The 21461-nt window shown below is 27.1% G+C and overlaps 2 protein-coding genes across 7 annotated transcripts; one reads left to right on the top strand and one right to left on the bottom strand.

The window, feature by feature from the left end:
* The first annotated feature begins 2466 nt into the window (after positions 1–2466).
* Positions 2467–13543, top strand: LOC130676242 (cytosolic carboxypeptidase-like protein 5). Of its 3 annotated transcripts, XM_057482356.1 has the most exons (11): positions 2467–2756; positions 3074–3221; positions 3312–3604; positions 3667–4036; positions 4094–4277; positions 4363–4544; positions 4628–4928; positions 5002–5209; positions 5284–5445; positions 6750–7344; positions 10884–13543. In XM_057482356.1, exons 2-11 carry the CDS (start codon positions 3107–3109, stop codon positions 11090–11092), a joined length of 2619 nt encoding a protein of 872 aa, XP_057338339.1. In that variant the 5' UTR covers positions 2467–2756; positions 3074–3106; the 3' UTR covers positions 11093–13543. The 3 variants fall into 3 exon arrangements, with proteins under 3 accessions (XP_057338339.1, XP_057338340.1, XP_057338338.1); XM_057482357.1 differs by lacking the exon at positions 10884–13543 and having other exon boundaries at positions 3667–4277; positions 6750–6981; positions 7052–7218; XM_057482355.1 differs by having other exon boundaries at positions 2468–2756; positions 3667–4277.
* On the bottom strand, positions 11970–21332 carry LOC130676245 (coronin-2B-like). Of its 4 annotated transcripts, none has more exons than XM_057482363.1 (10): positions 21056–21196; positions 18280–18521; positions 17555–17752; positions 16748–16864; positions 16324–16638; positions 16005–16229; positions 15682–15891; positions 15259–15600; positions 14729–14797; positions 11970–13975 (listed from the first exon to the last, which is right to left on the bottom strand). In XM_057482363.1, the coding sequence occupies exons 2-10, from the start codon at positions 18295–18297 to the stop codon at positions 13793–13795; spliced, it is 1677 nt and encodes a 558-aa protein (XP_057338346.1). In that variant the 5' UTR covers positions 18298–18521; positions 21056–21196; the 3' UTR covers positions 11970–13792. The 4 variants fall into 4 exon arrangements, with proteins under 4 accessions (XP_057338346.1, XP_057338345.1, XP_057338343.1 ...); XM_057482362.1 differs by lacking the exon at positions 21056–21196 and adding an exon at positions 18709–18880; XM_057482360.1 differs by lacking the exon at positions 18280–18521 and having other exon boundaries at positions 21056–21332.
* Positions 21333–21461: the final 129 nt, after the last annotated feature.

Raw genomic sequence — 21461 nt, 5'->3', positions numbered from 1 at the left:
AAAAACGGCTGAATAAATCAATTTCAAAATTCGACCAGCTTTAGAACTTGATAAAACGCGTCGATTGCCACCTCAACCATCAAAATCGGTTAATTCGTTCGCGAGATATCGTGGAAGAAAGAAATGCTAAAAAATGGTTTTTTACAAAACAATGGCATACAAAAGTATTTGCGAGCTCGAAGAGCTCGAAAATATATTCACAATAATGTTTTCGAGCTCAGCGAGCTCGAAAACAGCGGGAAGTTTTGGGGCTGGCCCGCAGGGTCAACTGACAGACCGATTTTTTTTTTCGCTCTTACCCCCTAAGACGTTAGTGGTTGCCGAGAAAAAAATCGGTCTATCGGTTAACCCTGCGGGCCAGCCCCAAAACTTCCCGCTGTTTTCGAGCTCGCTGAGCTCGAAAACATTATTGTGAATACATTTTCGAGCTCTTCGAGCTTGAAAATACTTTTGTATGCCATTGTTTTATAAAAAACTATTTTTTAGCATTTCTTTCTCCCACGATATCTCGCGAACGAATTAACTGATTTTGATGGTTGAGGCGGCAATCGACGCCTTTTATTAAGTTCTAGAGCTGAATAGATTTTAAAATCGAATGATTCAATTTTTCTGTAGATATCTGAAAAAAAAACGTTTTTCACTAATTTTTTAATCAACGATATCTCGTAAACGAATCGACCGATTAAGACGGTTGAGGTAGCAATCGACGTGTTTTACTGAGGTCTAGAGCTGGTAAAATTTTGGGAATGATTGGTTGAGTCATTTCGACGATATTTGCAAAAAACCGTTTTCTACTGATTCTTTCGTCGACGATATCTGTTGAACGGATTATCTGATTGAGACGTTCTTAGTGGCGATCGAAAGCTTTTATCGAGTTCTATCGCTGATTAGATTTTGGAATTGATCGATCCAACAGTTTTCACAATATCAAAAAAAAACGAAAAAAAAATTTTTTTTTTTTTCGTATTTCTTAAATATCTCAGAGTTTATTTGACAAAATGGTCTAAAATTTTTTTGAAAATCTAAGTTCAGAAGATATCTTTCGAATGCCGCAAGAACCATCTAAATCGGTTCATTCATCAAAAAGATATGAGAGGTTTACATCCACACACACACACACACACACACACACACACACACACACATACATACATACATACATACATACATACAGACATCGCTCTGAAAATGTCAGAATAGCATCCTAGCACCTTCAAATGTCGACATATGATGAAAACCCGGTTTTTGAAAATCGGGGTGAAACCAATAACTTCCCGAATTTTTTGAAAATCCTCGATTTTCTCAGCGGGAAGTTAAAAATAGAAAGGATAAAAGTGCCACTCTGAAAATTTCATGAAATTAGTAAAAAATACTGAAGTTTTTTATAAAAAAAAAAAAAATCGAAAATCAAAAATGTCAATCATCCCGAAATTTTCGTTTTTTTCTAAAAGTTTAAAACAAACGTTGAATATGAATCCGAATTATTATTTTTATTTTTTTTCTAAGTACATTTTAAAACAAAAATTAAAAAAAAAAAAAAAACATCCAAATAAGTCAATTTTTAGAAAAGTTATGGTTATTTAACAAAAAAAAACGCTATTTTTTTTTAAATAACTTGTAACTTTTTTTTAGTCGGGTAAAAAAATTTTAAAAAATTCTAAAAATTGTTTCCAATAGTGCAGAGAAAGATACATAAATTTCAAAAAAATCGAAAAGGATCGGTGTCAAAAGTGATCGATTTGGCATGGAATGCCCCATATATAGATATACAGTTTGCATGGAGTGGCCGCTTCTCAATTCTTTTCAATCAGTATTTTTAACCAGGGTTGGTCAGACATGATTAGATCAAATTATATATAACGTCATGCATAATTATATATGGAGGTAGATGTGATTATATATAATCATACATAAATTCATATATAATTACATATAATTTTATGTATAATCATACATAATTATAATATATAATTAGGCAAAATCATTTTTTCCCGGGTAGTTACAGCTTAGTATAAATTCTATAAATTTTATTGAAAAAAAAAAAAAAAAACTCATCTTTAGTTCATTTAAAAAGAATGTAAATGGGTTAATTTGATATTTTTTATTGATATTTATTTCTGAAAATGTTCATTAAAGTTTTATTTTAAAAATTATAGCTCCAAAAAAGAAAGTAAGAGAAAAAGAATAAAATGCGTGTAAAGATAATTAAAAAACGAATGAATTCTCGCGTCTTAAAATTTTTTTTAATCGTTTTTTCGCAGAGATATCGATTGTTGAACTTTTCGATTGTCTGATGCCTGCTACATTCACACTTATTCAGTAGTTCTAATTCAGACTACTAGAGAGCTCGTCAACTAAATTTTTTTATTTTGTGATCATCCCTCCAATTTATCATTGTTGAATATCTACTAACTTCAGGATGATGGTACATACTATTTTTATATCATTAGACTGTATTTAACATATAGGTATATACGATATGATAACTAATACATTTTCACATTATATACAAATATTGTTGTCATTATTCTTTGGGTGTATTTATATGTGATAAGAATATTTCCCAGTGTTTTTAAATTAAAGCAAGAGGGCAAAGATTGACATGTAATTTGTCAATAGAAAAAATAAAATAACGGAACATAAAAAAAAAAAAAATGATGGGAACAAAGATGAGATTAAGATTTTTAAAAGTGCAAAAAAATATACATCTTTATTTGTAAAAGAATTCCATAACAACAATGATAATTGATAAGAAGGTTTGTTGTGTCTTTATAAATTGGAGGTCAAGCTTGTCTCAATAGAGATCATTTGATTTATTTTTATCAATAAATAAAATTAGAACATTATATATCTAGTTGGGTTTTCTTAGATTATTCTTAATTATGCTACTAATTAATGTCGACATTATAAAATATATAAAATACTTGTTACGACACTTATGACATTGATTACTATTATATTCATATATACTATTACTAATGTCGTGCTGAGACTTTTGAAGTTGACACAACATATTTGTTTAATCAATTTTTCTGTTGTCTTATTAATACTCTTTTATTGATATTTTATACAGAGAGTCACGACATAATACAAGGAAATATTGGCCATGGCAACCACGGAGCAGGATATTACAGTTGCTGATTTTATATTTTACAATAACTTTGATTCAGCAAACTTAGCCAAAGTTGAGCAAGTCAACACACAAAATGCTATAGATCAAGGTAATTTTTATTTATTTATAATATTATACCGTAAAAAAGTTTATTAACCTCATTATGTCATGACAATAACATTGATTTAATTTATTCCAGGTGCTAGTGAAACAGTGGTAAATAAATCCTGTAAAATTTCTGATGATCAACAACCAGAATATGAATTTAATGTCTGGACCAAACATGACTGTCATGGAACAGAATTTCAGAATAATAATCGAACATGGTTTTATTTTGGTATTAAATCACCTGTTCAAAATATTTCGGTTAAGCTCAATGTCGTCAATCTTAATAGACAGTCGAAGATGTTTAGCCAAGGAATGTGTCCAGTTTTCAAAGTCATTCCAGGCCATCCTCATTGGGAAAGGATACGGGATAAACCGACTTACACTGTAAGTTTTTATTATTATTATTATACAATATCAATAAAAATTTATATTTAATGTTTTTATAGATGGACCAAAAAGGAAGTGAATTTACATTATCATTTATAATTCGTACTCCAGAAAATCTTAAAGCCATTATTTATGTTGCATTCACATATCCATTTACATACTCTGATCTTCAACATTATTTAAACAGAATTGACGCACGAATATCGAAACAAAATTTGTCAAATCCCGATGCTATATATTATCATCGCGAGTGTGCTATTAAATCATTAGAAGGTCGTCGTCTTGAAGTATTAACAGTTAGTTCTTATCACAATATTTGGGGGGAGAGAGAAAATAATTTAAAGGGCTTATATCCAGAGCCTGATGAACAAAGATCATTTAAATTTCGTGGAAAAAGAACTGTGTTTGTTAGCGCACGAGTTCACCCAGGTGAAACACCGTCCAGCTTTGTGTTCAATGGATTTTTAAATTTTTTACTTAATTTAGATGATCCAATAGCTATTATATTACGCCGTATTTATGTGTTCAAATTAATACCTATGCTTAATCCTGATGGTGTTGCTCGAGGTCACTATCGTATGGATACACGTGGTGTTAATCTCAACAGGGTATATCTTAATCCTTCATACAAAAATCATCCTACTATTTTTGCCGCAAGAAGTCTTATCAGGTTTTATTTTGTTATATTATATTATATTTTAAGATATATAGAAATTTAATAACCACCATAACATTTATTATTTTTTTGTCAAAAGGTATTATCATAATTTTTATGAAGAAATAATAGAACCAAACACATTTGAAGAGACGTCATTGGAATTAGATAAGGAGGGAATGGAAATTGTTAATGCAATGACTTTGGATAAAGATAAATGTCTTGAGCAACTAGCCACCGATTGTGAAAGTCCAAACAAAGAGATCGGGCTGATAAAATCTGGTACGTAAATATTTATCAATAGATCACCTGATAAATTTTACTTTCAGTAAAAATTATTGATTTATACTGATATTGGTAAATAGATAAACAAGCTTCTAGTGAATCTCAGAATAATATACCAACAACAGAACGGACTGAAAGTGCAAATAGTAAAAATTCCTCCACTGCCAGTAATCCTCCACGAAGTTCAGAACATTCAGGCTTATTTTTATATGTTGATCTTCATGGGCATGCTTCCAAGAAAGGCATCTTTATGTACGGCAATTACTTTGATGATCCTGATGACACGATAATGTGCATGTTGTTACCAAAATTAATGTCCATCAATAACTCTAATTTTCACTTTACATCGTGTAATTTTACAGAAAAAAATATGTATCTTATGTAAGTATAGAAATAAGTATTTTAGTTTTATTCTCCGATTAAAATTTTCATTTTCAAATTTTGAATTTAACAGTGATAAAAGAGATGGAATGTCTCGAGAAGGATCAGGAAGAGTTGCTGTTTATAAAATGACAGGTTTAGTACGTAGTTATACGTTGGAATGTAATTACAATTCTGGTCGATTAGTTAATACAATACCTGCGAGAATACGTGACCTCGCGTTTAAACCACCGGGACACATGTTTGTGCCTCCAAAATATACACCAACTGTGTTCGAAGAGGTATTAAATAATTGTATTATTTATAACGTAATAATATTTAAGATTATTAATGTATTAATAAATTAATTATATAGGTTGGAGCAGCACTAGGTCCATCAATACTCGACCTAACAAATAGTAATCCTAACAGTCGTTTGTCAAACAGTCAGTATCGATCATTAAGAGGAGTTAAATCTTATTTAAAGTTGACTTATGTCAATAATCTTACGACTACGATCAACAAACCACGATCGAAGGTAAATGAAAACACTGAGAATCTCATCAATATTGAAAATATTGAAATAAGACAGTGTTCTTTGTCTTAAATATTATAATCATCATTTTTGACACTTGTCAAATATTGACTTTGCTATGCTTTTTTTTATTTCATCTCACATAAATATAATAAAAATTTGTAATTTTTTAATATTATTTTTCACAAAATTTAGTAAAATTTTTTTATATTAATCATTTTAATATATAAATATTTCGATAGAGTAAAAAATTTTTTTATCATTCGACAAATAATTAGAATAACTACGCACTATGAATTTAATAATTTTTTTTAAATTATTTGTAAAAAAACAAATTTATATTTGTATAAATAATGGATAATACTATTTAAACGTGTTGTCGGTAGACAAATGCATTTAATAATGACAATATATTTTATTAACTTTACAAATGTATTCATTAAAAAAGTAGTTTTAAAAAATTCTCATGACGAATTATTAAATGTATAAAATCTAAGGGATTGTTAATTGTAAATAATTTAAAAATTCGGGTTGTGATTAATAGATTACCCTGTTATGTAATTTATGAATATATTAAATTATTAGAAAATGTTTCGGCATGACTTGACAGTTAAATTGACAAAATTATATTTAAAATAGTTACTTAGACTTTAAAAAGACAAAATCAATTGTTTAATTATGTTTTTATGACTTTATCTATTTTATCACTTACAAAATATTTTATATAAAATAATCACAAAAACTTTTTAAACCCTTGATGTGCTAAAAAAAAATTAACTGACATTAATATATTTAAAAACTTTCATAATTTAACTCAATGTTACCTGCTTCACCATTCGTGTTTAATAAAAAAAAATTAGATATACCTTAAAATCAAAAAGACTTCCCTTGTTAAGTTACCTCATAGGCAATTAATTTAATAATATTTATTTATGTAAAAATATCTGAAAATATATTTATCTGTGTTAATAAAAATCAAAGTCTTTTGGCACAAAATTCATTTACTTTTTTTTTTTTAATTTTATTTTCATTATAATTTTAATTTATCATTTGCCCCTGCTTTAAATCCTTATCGTTATCCTAGTTAATAGAATGCACAATTATGCTTGATATAATTTGAATAATAACATTTTAATTTAAATATCAAGTAGCAAATAGCAAATAGCTAATAAAAATAATTTGGTAAGTCATTAACTTTAATGTAACTATTGTTTACAATAATAGAATGAAAAATAATTAGTAAGTGTAAAAAGGCTTTGAACAAAATGATAAATTTTTAAATTATTAATAAAATTATTATTGTACAGCATCAATCAATTCATGACAATGTTGGTCTACTGAAGGACACAACATGTCTCGAGGACATTATAACAACAATGGGTAGTTTACCATCGGAAGAAGCATCAAATAATACTCAAAAGAATGAAACAAGCAGCCCAGCAAAATCACGTATTGTTCATCGAACATCATCACTCTACAGTACTGTGAAACGAATCAAAAATGGAAAGCGAAGTGCTCGTCAATTGGCAACAACAAATCGTAAGTCTCTGAAGAATCAACGTCGAATAATGAATAATGTCGAAAATGGTCAGATGATTTCTAAAATCAGATCATCACGGCTTGGTGTGAAGGCTACGATGCTTAAATCATCTGCTGGTCGTCGTCATCTGCCAGACAAAAGTCATCTTCAGAAAATCATCAACAAGCATCCCAGTGGCAAGACAACTATAGAAATAATTACTGAGCAAACTACATCAGTAATTAAAACTGGAACTAAACGACTCAAAGTACTACAAAATTTTTTAAAAACTCGACCAGAAATTGGGGAATCCTCTAAATCAATGGCATCACCAACAGCGTCGTCATCGTCATCATCATCATCATCGCCACCATCATCAACCGGTGAGAATTCAACATCTAAAACAAAAAGAGTTGGCTTTACTCGTGATAAGCGAATTAAAGGAACGTTCCCGCGATTAAGGAAAACGGAACAAATTAAACCACGCAAATCGTTTTCCACTAAACTTGTTACTAAAATCTAGACGTGAGCGTGTGTTAAAAAAAAAAATTGCAATAACAATTATTCGTTAATCATTTATAAAAATATATCCGATAGATTGCTTTTATATTATTTTTATTTATTTAAATTATATAATTATCGAAAGTCATTTTTTTATCTTAAGTTTTAAATTGCCGACTTTAAAAATAATATTTATTCGAAATCATCTCTCCGAGTATTGAAGAAAAAAAAAAAAGTAATACTGTGATACTCTCTAAATGTTTATTATTCGTGATTTGTTATTGATATTCTCGACATCGATTAAACAATTAATCAAAGCTCCGAAAGCCCACTCTTTAATAATAATAGTTATTGTTATGTTTGAATATATTTATATATATAATTACCTTATATGTTAATCGAAAAAGTTATTAACAAAATCTATTATAATTTAAAAAATGATATTAATTAAGTAATAATTACTTATATAAATTTTAATAATTTAATTTAATATAAAATGACACGTACGAAATGCTCTAATAAATTACGTCCATAGATTTAATAAAATAATCATCATTCTCTCACTCTTACATATTTATACCGTATAATATACTTTTTTTATTTCATCAATTTGCTATGATCTTTAGAATTCTAACACACATTATATATACACGTAATACATATAATTAATATATTACACTAATTTATATACATATTATAAAATTATATACGAAAAAACTGTACTGATCTTTTCAAATTCATATAAACAATAATAAATGTCATAGATCACAAAATTTTATTATTTTCCTATTTTTTATAAAAAAAAAAAAAAAATTTGAATCTAAAATCTTATAGACAATTAAGTATGTCAGTCATGTGTGTATATGACTGAGTCATTCATTACAATAGATTTCAAACATAATGTACATATATATACTATATATATAGCTTATAACGGAGCATGAATTTAACAGCTTGTACATATGAATGTCAAACACACATGTCTTCATAATATAAAATATATAAATATATACACAATCAAAAATAATATAATAGTTAAGTTATATGGAGGAGGATATATTGTGTAGTTGTGAAATAAAAGAGTAGGAGAAGACAAGGCCCCTACTCTTCAGGGCGATGCCTTGACGTCATCAGGCAAATTCTACCAACAACCAGTCAGGTTTGTTGCTTGTAAAAGTAAAAACTAAAACATTAGTATGTGCCAGAGATGGACTCAGGTAGACTAGACTGATAATATATATAATATAATAGGATACTGATGGTAAAGTAAACGCCGTATCACTATATAGTATTATACTATTTCCCGCGAGTTCTGTATCTACATTTACCTGGCATGCAGCAACTCTTATTGTATACCTGAGTCAGGTTTACCCGCATGTTAATTCTACGACCCTACTAATACTACTGACTGTCAAAGGACTTTGAGTCACAAGGAGGATAAATTTCATTGAGAAAATGGGTACCAGGGGCGTTATCCAATGGTCCATAGCTTTTATCGGCCTACTTGTTGTTTTCATTATACCAGGTAAGCCATTGTTTGATTAGATAGTTTAACTTTTAAATTCATTAAGAACTTGATACCGAAGCGTCATTTGGGTGCGGTCGATATTACACATTAACTTTTTTATTAATTAGCGAAAAAAATAAATGATTAATAAATCATTATATTGTAATGACAATTAAATCATTATAAATGAGTGATTATGTTATTTAATAGCAAAATATTTATTTCAAAAGTGTTTTAAATTTTGTGGTTTGTTTATATATTTATTTGTGATAGTGAAAGCAACAAACAATCGATAATTTTCACATTTTTATAAACAAATTATTTTAAAACATTTTAAAACTCTTCGTATGCATTTTGTTCAAATTTTTTTATTACAGAATTTGTTTAGTTAAAAATAATAAAAAAAATTTATAGTTGTCTGATTTTACTATCATATTTGTTTTGTGTATTCACTTACAAATAATATTAAAAAAAAAATTTTTTTATTATAATTTATTATTATATGTATTTATTTTGTTTTTGTTAGCTAATGGAATTTCATGTTACCAATGTATTAGTACAAATAGTTCACGTCCTTTTCAATGTAGCGAATTTTTATCAAGTGATACTGATTTACAAGCAACTCCATGTAGTGATGTTTATGGAGCTAAATATTGTGTAAAACATGTTGGAAGATTTGAGGGTAAAAATATGAAAATAAAATCAATTAGCAGCAAGTAGTTAAAAAAATAACAATAACAAAAGGGGCCTTAAATGAAAAATTAACTGGTGCTCTATTATTCTCAAATTGCTTAATAACATCAATGAGTCACTACATTATTTTTCATCATTTCATCAAATCACCTTTCTATTTATCATAAAAAGTCATAGTTATTTTCGTAATACCTATTTTCCCTTGAACTTAAACGTTTTTTTTTTTTTTTTTTTTTTTTTTTACATCACACACTGATAATTCAAAATCTAATCATAAATTTAATTAATCATTAACAATACCCATTGACCATTAAGCTTTCTACTAACATAATGTAATGTATTTTTTAAATTTAATTAACTAAGTACTGGGAATCAAGTGCTATCAATGTTCAACTGAAGAAGACTGGAAATGCGGTGATCATGCTTTAACGGTGGAGGCAATGGTACCTAAAAGCTGTGATTATGTTGATAATGCCCAGCATTGTCTCACAACCGTTGGGCGATATGGAGGTTCTTAATTCATTAATTGACGCTTAGTTTTTTTTTTTTTTATTTAAATACATTAATTAATTAACACGCACAAACATCTCATTGAAGATCATATTCATATTTAAAAACAAAAAAAAAATTATTCATAATTAATTTATTAAAGTCATTGACTTTATTATAATTATTTGACCTTGTTTGTCTAAATATTTTAATAATTTTGTATACGTAATTTTTTACCTTATTTTATAACTACCAAGTCAGTGATTTCGTAAAATTAAATTTCAAATTCAAATATATTATTTTTATGGCCTTGACGCGGTTATTACGATTCAAATGTTGAACTTGAATTATAAAAGATTTGAAAGTATAGTTGGTAAATTTTTAATAAGATAAAAACTATTAAATTTTTATTGCTTTGAATGAATATTTCAAAATTTCTCAACTATTGATTACTTATCATTGAGTAAAATCTTAAATGATACAAAAGATATAACAAGTAAATTTTAATAATTACGATGACTTTAATAACGATTTCATTCATTTTTTTTTATTAAGAAAAAAAATTTAATGTTAAAATTTTTTCTCTCGCTTGAATAATTTTTTTTCTAGCTTATATGTTTAAATTTCTTTTGCTAATTGTTCACTTGCTCATTTTTAATATATTTATTTAATAATAAAATAATTATTATATATTTTTATTTAATAAATAATATTTAAATGTGCAAATAATAGGTGGTGTTGGAACAAAACGTATGTGTTCGTCAGTTGATTACGGAAATACCTGCAACTTTGATCTGGCTCAACCCGGCGACACATTAGCTTATCGCACCTGTGTGTACACGTGCTCTACTGATGGATGTAATCCAGCAACAATGAACTTACCAAATATAATAACAATTGCTGCTTTAACTTTAGGAATAATTTATCTTTTTCGGAGATGAAAATGAGTGTAACTCAAAAAAAAAAAATCCGTCCTTTTAAATACCTTTTAATATTACAAACACGATATTTTGTAACCACTCCGTCCAAGAGTAAACATAGTCTTAGTCCAATAATTAATTTAATTATTATTATTATGAATTAATCGATTAACGAATAGTTTTAAACTATATGAGTATACTCTTTTTTTGTGTAAGAATGTTTTTTAAAAACAAATTTTATAAACTTGGTAATTATGTTTAACATATCTTTCTGATTATTAGAGAGTATGTTGAATATTAATTATGTGTTTATTAACAGACTATTGATAATGAACAAAACTTATTAATTACTATTATAGTTAATATTGTTACGACAAAAAAATTAGATCTGAACACCCTAATTAATTAACATAATAATTTTAAAATGTACCTTAAAAAGATTCCATCCAATACTCGGATTATTTTTAATAAATTATCTACAAGATAGTAAATTTTTGATAATTGTATATCATTTTTATAAATAAATATTAAGTATTATTTAAATATTGTAAAAAAGTACTCATTATAAATATACTTTTATTTTCAGGGTAATTTTAAAAAATTTTATTTTGTAAACTATCAGTGCTGCATGTGTTTTTTCCTTTGGATCGCGTAAAAATATTAAAATTTTATCATAAATATCTTTCGACTGATAAAATTATTCATTAGTTTTTTTATCATTTATGTACACAGTTCGATTTAATTATTCACTATTTGAAAAAGTCAAAAAACACTTAAATTAAAATACGTGAAATGCGATATTAATAATCAATGATCCTTGTCTATTTGATGTTCGGAAAAAAAATCTCATACTAATGAAGGTCAAAGGTTAATGATCAATAAAATTAAATTCTTTAACGATAATTACCTCGAAAAAATTCATCACTTTATTCAAGTAAGCTACAAATTATAAAATGCAAGTATAATATATAATTCGTATGAATAAATATATAATATTCTTGGACACGTCAAACGCGTTGCGTTGAGTGTGCTTTTTACTCTCGGTTAAAAATTTAAAAAATTTTATTATTGTATTAATGTCGTCGATTATTTTAAAATATTTAAAATCATCTATACGTTTTACTAGTATTTTCTTTGGCATTTTGTAAACTATTATATCCTTAAGGCATCTGTTTTACAAATATACTGTTTAATTATATAATTCATAATTTTAATCCATTTTTATTTACCGTGCGAATACTTTATATCACGTCTATAGTTTAAAAGATTTAGTCTAAAAACATTGAACACGAGATTACGGAATGATATTTTTTTCTATCGATTATTGCACTTGATCTTTTAATATTTTAATATAGTATTGTAAACAAAAACAAAGCAAACATATGTATATATTATAGCATTAATAACAAGTTTTAATTGGCAATTATGTGCGCTGTGTTTTCAAAATTTTTTTAAAGTCATTCGTAATAGCAGCTACAAATATATATATTTTTATTGAAAGTGTCACTTCTTTCGATAAAATTAATGACATTCAATGATTATTATATCATATAGTAGATAATGAAAAATTTTATTCAAGAAAAAAGGCGGCAGTTTTAATGTTTAGTTATTATCAAGGCACGCTATAGATGTGTATTAAATATGACAGCGTAATTAATTTAGTTTTTTTTTAAACATAAATATTTAATGGTTAGATAATATTAATATTAATTAAATTCAAAACCATTTTGTGCAATATGATAATGATAATAATTATTCATAACTTCTCAGGATTCACTATCACTAAAAATTAATTGGGCCGTGGGGTTAAATTCCTTAAATAACTAATTGGACTACGTTGAGGTATGAAAAAATACGTATAAATATTGAGATATTATACAAAATTTTAATTAGCAGTAAAAAAATTTTTTTCTTCGTTAAGTAATCGTAAATACTTTTTTTTAATTCTAACTCTCAATCAATTATTATTATCATGATTATTATTATTTTTTTTATAAAGTCGATGATTTTGATCATTTTTAAACAAAAAGAAAAATTATAATTTAATTTTCAATTAATCTAAACAAAATAATTGTCTAATAAAAAATATACACCCACCATCCGAATAATTAAATAATAATTATTAATTATAATACTTATACATGGACCAAAACAAAACAAACAAAAATTGATTCTATAAAAATATAAATAAAAAAAAAAGTTTATCATGGTATTCAGCATCTCACTCAATGATATGCACGAATAAACAAATAATATAAATTCATCAAAAGTTAATTAGAATTGATTTTTAAACAAAAAAAAAAAAAAAACATCACAATAAAACATGGGAACAAACAAAAAAATTAAGGAATGAATCACAGAGTATTACCTTACAAAGACTGGATTACTACTCTAAAAAAATTTATATCAAGTAAATTTACCGCAAAGAAATACTTTCTTCTTTTTTTTTAAAACAAAGAAAATAAAGAAAAATAAACTTTATATTTACTCTATCAGTATTATTCCAATCTTTAGATCGTGAAGCTTTGTACTGAAATTCTTAAAATATAAATCTTATTATAATTGATTGTAGCTTCAAGCATTTGATAAATTAATATTATTTTCTCCACTCTGCGGCGATTGAACATAAATTTTGTGTCTCTGAACAATAAATCGTTATATAAATAGTTATATATATATAAATGTATATATATTTATAAATATATATGAAAATAAATTGGTTCAGTGATTCTGCAATTTTCTTAACTGCTCCTCAAGTTCTTTGACACGCAGTTGACTGTTGGCTAATTGCCGTTTTACCAATCGTAGTTCCTCCATTTGTCGCACATAAGCTAATCGAAGTTCAGCTTCATTATTCGGCACATCAACAGACTCCAAATTTTTATTGTCCGATGAATTATTATTCTGTACGAAAAAATTCATTATTTATATTTTATTAAATATATAATAGATAGATAATAATAATATTATTGATACAATATTTTCTGGCTCATCCGATCCATTCCACAATTCTTTTATTTATAAAAATTGAGAGCATGGAAATTTTTTTTATACATGTTAACATAGTGGTATAAATAAATTGCACCATAATATTACGATACGAGTTAAAAATAATTATTTTAACAATTTAAAACTAAAATATTCGATGTAACTGTACATTTAGTGATTTAAAAAAAAGTTTTTAATTTAATTGTTCAACCAAATATATCAGTTAAAAAATTGTGAAATGGATCAGATGAGCCAGAAAATATTTCATTAACAATATCATAACCGATCGAAAAGATATATGTTCACGGTCGTATATATAATCATATATATATTGAAATATTAATATTTTAAATAATATTATTATTTAAAATGAACTTTTATCTCATTCATCTATAATTAGTAAATATATACATGCTATAATAAGTAATCAGATAGTGATTCAAGGCATTATAATTGATAAAATTTATAACTAATGCAATTCTTCATCTTCACCACGCTCTGATTATTAGTGATAAAATTTTTAATCACAATGATGCTCCTGCGATGTTTTAAAGTCGAACGATGACAACAAGGATGATGATAAACAGTAATAAATAATAGTGAGAACAATGAATTAATATTATTCTGGGATGACAATAACCGTTAAGAAAATAATCTTGGACAGAATACCTTATAACAATTCGTATAGGCTCCAAACTTGCTAACGAGCTCATAGAATTGGTTGCTACATCTCGGTGTCTAGTTGGTGAATCATGCAAAGTGTTAGTAGTATACAATGCCGATAGATAAATAAACAAACGCTTAAATAGAGAAACTCAAATTCACAGAAAGACTGAGGAACTCTTTTTAAGTAATCAATTTTTTTAATCACCTATTGAATTTAAATATATATGTATATACAAATTTGTCTATACATTTAATTTAAATTCAAATACAAAAACTTTAGCGATAGTAACTTGAGCTTGAGATTAAAAAGTATAATAATTTATGTTAGAATAAAGAAATGAAGAGTTTGTAAGCACGTTCATTGAACTATTTTAAAAATAAATTATTTTTTTTACAATAGCTATATAAATTAGAGAAAAGCTCAGTTACGATCGTAAAGACAAGCCAACTATGTTACAGTTCAACAGACTAACAGCTATATAACACAGAAAACAAAACAACAAAGTGAGTGTATTTAAAATAAAATTTCTCACCTGAATGGTCACATGACCAAATCTTTGTTGCAGCTGGTGAATTTTTGTGCTCTGATTACTTGATGTTTTCTGGCTTTTCTCTGATATATCAAGATCAATTGACCTGTAATCAGGTATTGTTTCCGTAGATAAAAATGCAAATTTTTTTTTAGTGTTAGTATCTGTCGCTGGTAACAATTGAGGCGGTTTATAAACACGTGGTTTATGAGTTGTAATGCCACCACCAGTTTTTAATGATATCAAAATAGGTGGACTGTTCATTCCGCTGATCCAATCTTTTGCTGACAAACTAGGAGTCGTTCCCACCGTATCGGGATACAAGTCTTCTTGAAACTGATCACTCTGATATAATAGATTAAAAAAAGATTAGATAACATAGTAGCTAATAATGTATAAACTATTTAACGATCTTATAATACATACTTTTCTCGGTACTATCATTGAAATCGGCTCGCACATACCACGAGTTGCGTGTAACTTAAAAAACCTGAATACTTCACACGTGGATGTGTTAATACCTCGTTTTGGCATAAAGCCCAGCCCTCGCTGAGGATTACCCGATATAAATTGACTTAGGTAATGCAACCAAGGGGCTTCATTAACAACTTCGTAGTATCTTATATTACCGTCTCCCTAAAGTAAACAAAGAAAAAATTTTATTTTTTTCATGTTTTATACAATAAAGCGTAATAATATCATACGATTATTTTTCTTGTCTATTATTTCATCATTTTTTTTTTTTTTACCTTGCCAGCAAGATAAACCATGTTAGTGTCGTTATCACAAAATGGGAATACGATTCCACTTGATGAATCTATCGTTTCACATGTAAGCGGACTTGACAAATCATGCTGACTCCAAACAGCATACTGACGATCAGAGTGTCTACTAAATCCTGTTGTCAAGAGACGTCCAGAACCACCGAGAAATACGACCTTACTTGCTTTTGTTCCTGCATGACATAATCCTTCCTAAAACAAAAAAAAAACAAATACAAAACATAATTAATATCATAGCTAAAAATAATCATTAATGATTGAAATTTAAGTTAATAAATTTACATACTGAAATAACAATGCCCGAACGTGGCTCAAAAACTCGTAATTTTTTATCCTTACAGGTAGTAGCTAATAAACTACCATCCCTGTTCAAGGACATACTATAGATAACATCTGGATGACGATCGATAATATTTATCGCTTCACCGCGATTGATATCCCATACAATGACGAGGTGATCGAAACCAGCGCTGAATAGAATATTTTCAGCGACTGGATGCCACTCGATGTAGGCCACACGACGCTTATGACCCTGTAGTTCAACTAACCACTCATTGAGATTCCTCGAGAGACCACCGTCAGGTATATGCCAAAGCTTGACCTAAAAAAAAATAAAACGATGAAAAAAAGTTAACGTGTTTTAATGCGACAAAATACAGTAATGATAAAATAAATAAATAATTAAAAATAGCTTAAAAAAAATATCTTACTGTACAATCATCGGAACATGATGCGATGACATTATCATTAAATGGATTCCACTTTATATCCAAAACAGGACCCGTATGTCCTGTTACTCTATTTGCATTGAAATCCAACCGTCCCGTCTATAATTAATCATTGATTATAAGGTAGAAATTTAAATTTAAAAATATAAATGTTAATTATTAATTAAGAGAGAATTTGGGTTCGTTCACGTGAATTGATAATCATGTTTGTTACACCCATCCTCTTCACGCTATGATCATGTCTCTTAATGAAAGTAGATTAAAATTATAAATAGAGTTTTAAGAGAAACAGAGAGAGAGAGAGAGAAAGAGATCAAATACATTGTAATGGTGGTAGTAAATTTACGAGAGCCGATTAACATCGCGAAATAGCCAGTGAAAGTACGAGAGTTAGTGACTGGGCAAATACAGCACATCGCATCTTTTCTTCTTCTACTCAGCTCAACTCTTAGTCATTAACACTTTTCCACACGTATTTAAACTACTATAATCTATTATATATGCGTATATACGTTATATGCAAGGTCATGAACGTATATAAATGATTCATATGTACTAGAGCAACAAATATAATTCAATGCCTGAGTTTAAACAGCTAACGCGTTATATATCATTTCATCTCTCTTACTCGCATTCTCATTTCATCTAAAACTAGAATTTATTTTTGAACGCAAAAGAGCGTTTCGGAACTTCCGCTTAATACGAAAACTTTTGTATATTTTTACAAGGATTCGAGGCTTAAAAATAGCATTAATATTTTTTTTTTTTTTTATTACTTATAACACTTACATTATCAAGAGGAATTACAAGAAATGCACCACCACCTGCTACTTCGGTGACAACAGCTAGGAATTTTGGATTAACTGCACAAAATTGTGAATCATGAGCATTTTTTGTGATTTTTATATTGTCATAGCACTTATCCCGCTTCGCCGGTAGGCCGTACACATGTCGGAATTTACTGCTCCGTACTCCACGGAACCATGACTGTAATGAAAAATAAAAATAAAAATAAAAATAAAAATAATTACTTTGAATATTGTCTTGTTATAAACACACGCTAATCTTATATTTTTTTTCATAATTTTTCCGTTGTCACACGAATGCATCAACATTCCGATTATCGAATTCCACCAAGCGAATCCTTAGCAAGTGAGTTTATTGAATCAGAAAAATTTCAAGTCACGCTATAATTTCTGTTTTCTTTTCTTTCAAGATGCTTTTTTTTTTTTTTTATTGTGGAAATTTTAATACTAGAATGTTTCTGCATCATAGTTACATAGTTTTATTGATTGCGAATAAACAAGACAAGACCTCAATCTATTTTTTTTTATAAAGCTTTGAAAATTCGTTTCTTTTCTTTATAAAAAATTCATCAATTAAAGTACCAAGTGCTATTTTCTTACTTTTAATTTTAACAATTATTAATTTACATTACCATTATAGCTATTAACTACAGTGAAAAAAAATGATTTAAAATAAAAACGATAAAAATAAAACAAATAATTTCTCACCTGCTTATCATTAGTCATATTGCCGAAAATTTAACAAATCTCAAAGTGCCCAACGTTCATGTGTGATTGAAAATTCATACAGTGGGCTTTCCAATACTTAAGCTCAATGTCCATGCAAAAATAAAATTTATACAAGGTGGAAGTACAGAAGAGCAGGACTACTAGTATACAGCAGACAAAATTTTTTGGCGAGCCGTAAAATTTTTATGGTACTCTAAAAGTAGACACTCAATCTCTTTTTACTGAAATTAAGTAAAAAAAAAAAAATAATAATAATAAAATAATAATAACACTAACTACAAAATAATAAAAATATATAAAATTATAATAATAATGACAATGACAATAAATAAATAAAATGATTGAATGAATACAAATGAGAAACTTAATGAATTGTAAATTAATGATGGAATGCGAATTAAAACGCACTTCAATTAAAGCTTGTTAATTATTCTTCCGGTGAAGATGTACACCAAACAAACGGTCGACGGTTACTGAACATTACCAGGGAACGGAAAGGCGGCCGTTGTAGGCTCCCTTCTTCGTGTGATATCGTACATATTCTACTACTTGTACTATGTACTATCATATACTTGCAATTGCTTGTGTTGTTTTGCACTTTACACATTAGCTACACTACCACTAGCATATATACACTACTAGCTAAATAATAAACTCTATATGATATTCTTATATATGTACATTAATATCAATAATATAATACGCGTGAGTGTATAACAGAGTCTTTAGCCGCGATATATACAATACGCATATAATGTAAACATTGAAAAGTAGAAAAGCTTTTATTACATTTCCGGATAATTAATTATTACATTTTTATTTCTAATAGACAATGATTGTTATTTTTATTTATTTAAATTTGAAAATTAAATTAAATTATCTTTTTTTTATAATTTATTATAAAAAAAAATTATTAATCGTTAATGATTGTGATAAAAATTATCAATTAATTAGAGAATTATTGATAATACATATAATGGAATTGTTTATATACTACTTATGGTAATCAATTTATTAAAGAGATTTTTCATTTTAAATCAATAAATAAATAAGTAAAAATAAATAGCAGTCGCATCGATTTCACTTAGAGAAAATGTCACTACAGAGTTTACTTTATAAACTTGTTTAGAAGAATGATGAAGGGAAAGAGAAAACTATGTAGAAAAAAAAAATAGAAATACAGAAAAAAAATTAAGTAAATAATAAATAAAAAAACCACGAAATAGAATTAACCGATGGGAAACGCGTGTCTCTGATTTATTAGATATTACATATTTTCAAAGAAAATGAGAAAATTGAAAGCGTATGTAAGCTTTCGCTTTATTGCTATTACATTGTTTTAGTTAAATACTCAACTAGGAACATTAGAAAATTAAATAAATTAATATTTAAAAAATTTGAAATTTATTCATCAGTAAATTTATTGTTTACTGGATTTTTATAGAAGTTAAGTCATGAAGATGAGTAAACATAATTGTCGTATTAATTATATTAAATATGCATGATGATCGATTACACTAGAGAGTTTAATAGCTGTTGGTTGATTAGCTCGGTGTAAAATGGACCTCGAGCCCAGGAAAATTACGCCGGGAAAATCTTCTAACAAGGTGGAGAAAGGTGACAATTAAAGTGGGGGAGGTATTTTTAGCGAGGTCAATTCTATAGTCAACAAGGATCGTATTGCACAGGTGTATGTTTAAATTTATTAGAATTTAATTAAACAATTAAACTATAAGTAATTCTTATTATATTATGTACTTATTATTTATTATTATTAATATTATAAATTATACTATTAACTCGGTAATGATTAATGAAATATTGTAATTTTTTTAACTATTTGATAAATAAAGAAAAATATTTTAATTATATAAAAAGTTTTATTCTGAGTTAATCATTGATAGATTTATAATTAGATTTTTAATAAATTACTTTTAACTTTATTTGTAAAAATTAAATCGTTAGAGGACAAAAAAAGTTATTCTTCCGTAATTAATAAAATAAAAATAAAATCACGAGCTTTAATAAAAGTAATATAACGATTTACCATATCTAAATTGATCATCATTAGATTCAATGTGGTTTCAAACAGATATAAATAATAAATAATTATAATTATTATTGTTATTATAATGATAACAATAATAAAAAATATATTATATCGTGATACTTGTTATATCGTCTAGATGTATGAACATCATTGCAATTATTACCAACGGACACGCTGTCCGCCCAACTAATTACGGTCCATTACCTAATTTATACTAATTAGTTTACTTTTAACTTGTTTTTTATATATTGCAATTACTAAAAATGATTTTTTTGAATGTACTACTTATAATTGACATGAAAAAAAACAAAAAAATTAAATACAATATAAGTATATTTTAAAATACAATAACGGAAGTGAAACTCAGAAAAATTGTTTGAACATGTCAGTAAAAGCCAAGGAGTCGTCATAAATTTCGTCAATTAAATGTGCTCTGACATTAAAAAATAATAATGATTATAATAATAATAAATAAAATAAAAGAGGTCTTATTTGACATTTAAATCTCACAGATAAATGTCAAATAAAAATCTAATAGATGAAAAAAAAATTATTGTAAAATAGTGCCGGTTCTAAAATAAAAATCTATACTACTAAATAAAATATAAAAAGCAAAATCATAGCAGGCAAAGCTGTATCTCATCCTGTGTGTCAGTATGAAAAGTGATAAAAAAAATAACGTAAATAATTATCGCATTTCCTTACTCTCTCGCTGGGTTTATAACAGGCCCTAGCGTCGACCATGTTGCTCAACAAGTTGTGTTGATCATTGTTGGCTTCTTTACTTAATTTTGAGTCAAATTCCTCTTTCACCTTGATCATCTCACACTCTCGTACACTATGACCCATGTAAAAAAAATTATCAGTATTATATTAGTTTTAAATAATTTATTTATCTGTGTTATTGTTTTCGTTGATAAGAAGGAGTGAGTACACCTCCACTTTTATTGGCACTCTTTATGCTTTTTTTCAAGATACAATGCTCCCCAACATCAACGCTTATAAATTAAATACTTCTAAATTATGTATTGTCAAATTATTGATTTAAGATAATACAAAAATTTATATTTACAACAATCAACTATGTAGATATTTTTGTTGTTAACTATAC

The sequence above is a fragment of the Microplitis mediator genome, chromosome 10 (genome assembly GCF_029852145.1).
Source record: "Microplitis mediator isolate UGA2020A chromosome 10, iyMicMedi2.1, whole genome shotgun sequence".
Taxonomy (NCBI): Eukaryota; Metazoa; Arthropoda; class Insecta; order Hymenoptera; family Braconidae; genus Microplitis; species Microplitis mediator.
Note: the sequence above shows the minus strand (reverse complement) of the source record. Positions and strands in the feature narration are given on the sequence as shown.

Bases quoted from the DNA above. Each gene is read 5' to 3' on its own strand.
- LOC130676245 (XM_057482360.1), bottom strand. From the start codon at position 21,199: ATGGGTCATAGTGTACGAGAGTGTGAGATGATCAAGGTGAAAGAGGAA. The intron at 16,865-17,554 runs GTAAGTGTTATA...GATTAATTATAG, and splicing joins TTGTAATTCCTCTTGATAAT to ACGGGACGGTTGGATTTCAA. The intron at 13,976-14,728 runs GTATTCTGTCCA...TTTTTCGTACAG, and splicing joins CCTATACGAATTGTTATAAG to AATAATAATTCATCGGACAA.
- LOC130676242 (XM_057482355.1), top strand. From the start codon at position 3,107: ATGGCAACCACGGAGCAGGATATTACAGTTGCTGATTTTATATTTTAC. The intron at 3,222-3,311 runs GTAATTTTTATT...AATTTATTCCAG, and splicing joins ACAAAATGCTATAGATCAAG to GTGCTAGTGAAACAGTGGTA. The intron at 4,929-5,001 runs GTAAGTATAGAA...TGAATTTAACAG, and splicing joins GAAAAAAATATGTATCTTAT to TGATAAAAGAGATGGAATGT.